This window comes from Coffea eugenioides, chromosome 11 (assembly GCF_003713205.1).
Source record: "Coffea eugenioides isolate CCC68of chromosome 11, Ceug_1.0, whole genome shotgun sequence".
Classification (NCBI taxonomy): Eukaryota; Viridiplantae; Streptophyta; class Magnoliopsida; order Gentianales; family Rubiaceae; genus Coffea; species Coffea eugenioides.
Genome location: NC_040045.1, coordinates 47,887,931 through 47,893,187, shown reverse-complemented (window position 1 = coordinate 47,893,187; position 5,257 = coordinate 47,887,931). Strand labels below are relative to the sequence as shown.

General features: G+C 43.2%; 1 protein-coding gene across 1 annotated transcript; it reads right to left on the bottom strand.

Annotated features, from left to right (window-relative positions):
• Window positions 1-59: 59 nt before the first annotated feature.
• On the bottom strand, window positions 60-5,020 carry LOC113753992 (cyclic nucleotide-gated ion channel 2-like). The gene is made up of 8 exons (XM_027298291.1): window positions 4,570-5,020; window positions 3,650-4,268; window positions 2,295-2,510; window positions 1,774-2,090; window positions 1,362-1,473; window positions 1,006-1,242; window positions 842-928; window positions 60-727 (listed from the first exon to the last, which is right to left on the bottom strand). The coding sequence occupies exons 1-8, from the start codon at window positions 4,605-4,607 to the stop codon at window positions 242-244; spliced, it is 2,112 nt and encodes a 703-aa protein (XP_027154092.1). The 5' UTR covers window positions 4,608-5,020; the 3' UTR covers window positions 60-241.
• Window positions 5,021-5,257: the final 237 nt, after the last annotated feature.

Below are 5,257 nucleotides of genomic sequence, written 5' to 3'. Positions count from 1 at the left end.
TATGTCTTTCCTGCTACAGCCTGCGCCTACCAGTTGCAGGCGAGAAGTAAAGATAAACATTGCACTGATGGATGGAGCATCAGAAGTCGAATTCATACTTACACGAGCAAACGAAATACTTCTCCTTTCGTCCTTGTGAAAAAGGTAATAATCCACATCTTGAATGAAGCATACAAATTTATTAGCTTGAAATTGAAAAAACCACAAAAAAAAAAAGAATTGAAATCGCAGCACTTGCTGTTTATTCAAGATGATCGTGTGGTCTGATTGACATGAACACTGCAGCATACTGTCTCAGGCGAGTATCAGCATCTCCATTTTCCATCACATGGTTCAGTGGAGGCCTTGTTCTTGTCCTGTGACGTCGCCAAGCAAGCTGTATATTCACAGCAGCCCAGGTCCTCCAATTGGAGGAATAATATCGAGCTGTTCGTTTAAGTCGTTCGTTGTTGAATTTGTAACGGAAGTGATCGGTTATGTACCGCAGATCGTGCGCATAAAGAGCAAATGCTTCTGTTGATTCAAGACAGGTGAACGTTGCAGAGGAAGCTGGAAGTCTTTCTATGAAAGGGCGGCGCAGGCACCATGAAAGAAGTTCATCCCCCAAGAAGCCCCCTGGTTCGAGTATGCTTGTGGCTACCATCCCTTTACTGAGTCCTTGATGACTCTTCACGCGTCCGCGAACAATGAATACGATTCGCTGCACAGGGTCTCCTTCCCTTGTTATCTGTTGTTTATCACAGGCTCAAACAAAAAGTGTTGAGAAAATCTGAGTAACAGCAACTCAAAATTTCTTGACTGAGAACTACAGGCCGGATCGTTGAGTTGACTAACTTCGTACCTTTTCATCTCTGGAGAAGACGAGGGGATGAACGCGGTCACAGATGTTGTCAAGGATGAGATCATCCAGACTGTGGAACAGAGGACCCTGAAATATGAGGTACATAACATCAGCAGCGCTTAACGTCCCTTCTTTGTACCAAAATTCTTACTGCTAGATAATACCTTCTTTATTAAGTCAAGACAGAGAAAGCGCTTAATGTCCCTTCTTAATCCTTCTGGTAGATCCTTAATTAGCTCCATTTCATCTTCTCCACCCATGGCTCTCCACCTCTGGCGTTCATAGTGACGAACTCTCTGCCTCAGTTGAAATGGCAATTGCCTTCGCTTCATCCACCACTCCAAATCTCGGCATCTCAACTGCATCTTCCTCTTCCTTACCATGACCGCATGTAGAAAGACCTTTTCCCGACAGAATCCAATTCCTGATTAGTAGAGCAATTCTTGGCGGTAACAAGCACCAAGAGTTTCTCGTGGATTAATGACAGCACTTAAGAGTACGAAATTTCTAACTTGCATACCTGAATATTTCCAATCAGAAGAGTGAAAAGCATCAAGCCACTCAGTACTATGCATATACTGAAGATCACTTCCAGCCAGTGACTCGTTGGTTCTAGGTCGTTCCCAAATGTGCTAAGAACAAGGACCGAGAAACTGTCAGCGATAGACATTAGCAGTGAATCAAAACTCATAATGCACTCTTTTAAGATTTCCCTCATTATTGTTCTTATGCAAATTATTCTTTTCGAAGCCAACTTAGCTGATGTTTTTTCTTCTTGGTTATATCTTCATATGAATTTAAGTTGCAGATTCAAGATAGCCTTGAAAATTGTACGACACAGAAGACATGCCTAGCCAAAAAAAAAAGTCAAAAAATGAGTTTGAAATTATACGTAGAAAACTTAAATCTAAAGTTGGTATCCATGAAGTTACCTCAGGCTCATCAATCCCCAGAAGATTGGATAAAGTAGCTTAACAGAGACAGACTTGCTAGAAACGACTGGAAGAGCCCATTTGTATATTCCATATCTGAATGGTCCATTAACGTCTAGGCACAAAGACTTTCCGACTGTTGTTGTTGAGTTACCGCCACAGGGGCTTCCCAAAGTGCCTGCTGGTAGTGGAAACTGGTAGCAGACGCCATTCGAGCAGGTTAGAGAGAAATTACACGTGCTTTTTCCGTCACACTGCTGCCTGAGGCATGAAACAACACGTTGTACTGCAAGAATGTACCAACAGCCGCCAGCAACCTGTGAAATTCACAATACAGAGCAAAAGCAGAAGCAGGAAGCTAGGTGATATCGATCTTTTATACCATCCGATGATAGGAATAGGACATGAATATATACAGCTGACACCTTAAGCAGCTAAAAATAAACTAAAAGCTGGAGGGATTACGATGGATGGAATTGAACTTTAGAGAGGGGCGACCTGGCACTTGGTAGACGACTTACATGAGAAGCTATGAAGTAGGCTATGAGATTAAGGCCAAAACCCCACCAGATGGAGCCAAAGACATAACCAGTAACCTTTTGCATTCTTCTCATCAGGCTTATGCTGTGATAGACCTTGGGGAGGAACTGGAACAAGAAAATCAGTAGTAAAATTGTCATTATCAGTTTTATCTGCTCATCCCTTATCAATCGCGGCACCAGTAACCAAAACACCGCCTGCAAAACGGACAGAGAAGCAGCGCTTAAGTCTCCAACTATCATTCTTCAGCACCATTATCTTTCATCGGATGTGCAATTATACAGGTAATGGCGTATTCACAGCATTTCATCGTGGTATTTCACATGGGTGCAAAGATGAGACTTAAAATTCGCATGAATATGAGCTACCAAGGAGTATCTTAAGAAACATTGAATCATCAGAAATGGAGACGTCTTAATTGCTGATTCAGATTGTTATGATCTGGTCAATGTAAGCCTATTAGTGTTTGGTACGTGTCTTGAAAATCTAAACTTCACTCAAATGACGATCAAAAACATCAGTTATTGCAAATTAACCAGTTTTCAGTAATGAGAAGCAAAGTTAGTAGAGTGTTATTGACAGGCGGCATAGATGGGGAGCGTTATACAACTGCAATCATAGAAGTCCAATAATATTATACAGCAAACTGATCATCAATAATGAATTTCCGGTACGTGTCCAAGATTTACTACAACGGTGAATTTTCAATCGTAAGCAAGGGAATGGGCCCAACAATCCAAACTAGAAACAATTTGCTGCATACATAAGCAAGACAGACAGTTGCGGTTCTCTCCTTTCATTTCATTTTCTTTTGCGTGGATGTAGGATATGGTCATTATTAGTACTCTTGCAATATGACGCATATAGCACGCGAGGATATCATATGACAGCTATTTCATTGGCTTTTTGGGGATGAAGTCACAATTACAGATTTTTAAGTATTCTTTGTATATCATTTCGATTAAAGTATCTTTTACTTTTGGTATTCACAAGATCAACACCAACAAATTACCCCCCCCCATCCCACCACCACAGCACAAAAGAAAAAAAAAAAGAAAAAGTACTTGTTGCTAGAGAGTCAAACTAGTAGCATATGATTTTCTTTTTCTTTTTTTTAACACAGGGAGTATTTCAATTTGGCCAGACTAATTTTTCTACGCCTATACACCCGTCTCCAAAAATATACAAGCGGTAAAGAGGTGACTCGAACACACGAGCTCCAAATTAACCCTAAATCATACGAACCAATCTAAAGGGCTTGTAGTATATGATTTTCTTGCTCTACTGCTTTCAGTAATAAGTTTAATTGTCAAAGGAATGAATGAAGTTGGCTAACCTGGGGAATAGGGAGAATTACGAAAGCATCGAACCAGAAGCCTTTGAGGGAGCGAAGGTAGTGGAAGGCAATTGCACGAGCGTCCCACACGAGTTTCCCACATCCTACCACGAGAGACTCTCGGGACACGTAGGCCAACCGAAACTGGAGCCACAGGTGACAGAGGTGAACAGCGTCCACGCAAGTCCGAAGAACGGTGACAACTACCGCCAACCCGCCGTCCATGTACAGGCACGGCCAACCACCGGTGCTGACGGATAAGGCATAAAAGAAAAGGGGGTCGACGGCCAAGGCCATGCCACGTGCCAGCAAGAAAGCCCGGTTCCAACTTTGCACGCTCTTGCTCCGAGGGTCCAAGACACGTCCGCGGGAGATGGGGATGGAGCACTTCTGGGTGGATAACTGGCCGGGGCGGTTCCGGATAGGGATTAGCGAGGAACCGGCAGAGGCCTCCCACTGGGGCTGGTGGGCCTTGTCACAGCTGGTGGAGTGGAAAACGGGGACGCCTACCTGAGTACAGGCGTAGCATTCCCCTGAGTTTGAGAAGGGGTTGTTGTAGTCATCGGCGTCTTCGCCGTTGTCGGGTTGAACTGATCGTCGCCTGAATATTCCAAACCACCTGCATGGGGTTCAAAATTTTGAGAAACATATATATACTCCAATAATCTGTAGGACGAAGGTCGTCACTCACGTTTAACTTTTGATTTTATCATTGTCCAAATAAATTTTAAGAGGTCTCAATAATAGTAGTACTAACAGAAGCTGATCATCACAACTGTTACCAAATCCAAAAAAATTTGCATAGTGATGAGATAAGAAGAAAACGAAAATCCAAAACTGCTTTCTTCTTTCTTTCTTTCTTTTAATTTTTTGTCTTCCTTGTTTGTTTCGGGAAATTAAAGCGGAATTTGGATGGCAACCTTGGGATGGAGTAGTGGAGGTCTGGACTAGAAGGCATGGTTGAAGGAAGGGAACCATGGGAGTGTGAGGAGTGGCGGTGTGCAATACTGGATTAAGAAATTGAGGCCGGAGCTGCGCAGGAAGCTGGAAGAAGGGACCGACTGGTAGTAGAATATACCATTCCTATATGTTGCAATATGATGGGCTGATGTCCATATTATCATAGGATGCTAAGGAGTTGAATAGTTCAATTCAGTCTTGAAGATTTGTGGATGGTTTGGCGGAGAGAAGGAGAGATTTTGTCTTTGGTGGCCGGAGTGGGGTTGGTGTAGTTGTGTGGGTAGAGAAGGTTCTGTCATGGAGCAGCACATGCATGAAGAGTGTTTTGTTGCGAGTTATGAGGAGTAGCAGCCATTTACGGGATGAGCCTCTTAAGATGGTGAATAAAGGTGACAGGAATGGGGCCTCGCATCCAGCTCTGCTGGTCCCTCCCCGGCTATTGACCGGATCCGGAGAGCCCTTGCAATTGTGTATTTGTAGTATAGTAGCAGCAGCAGTAGTGGTCATGGGAAATAGGAAAAGGGCAGGCTGGAGAAAGATGACGAAACGACCAGGGCCGGGAGAAAAGGAAACTCAATCATTGCTACAAAAACTAAAAACTAATACGTACATTATTATTGTACTCCTCGGCCCCACTTTTACTGTACA

Bases quoted from the DNA above. Each gene is read 5' to 3' on its own strand.
- LOC113753992 (XM_027298291.1), bottom strand. From the start codon at position 4,607: ATGCCTTCTAGTCCAGACCTCCACTACTCCATCCCAAG. The intron at 1,474-1,773 runs GTAACTTCATGG...CCTTGTTCTTAG, and splicing joins TGGGGATTGATGAGCCTGAG to CACATTTGGGAACGACCTAG. The intron at 728-841 runs GTACGAAGTTAG...GATAAACAACAG, and splicing joins TCTTCTCCAGAGATGAAAAG to ATAACAAGGGAAGGAGACCC.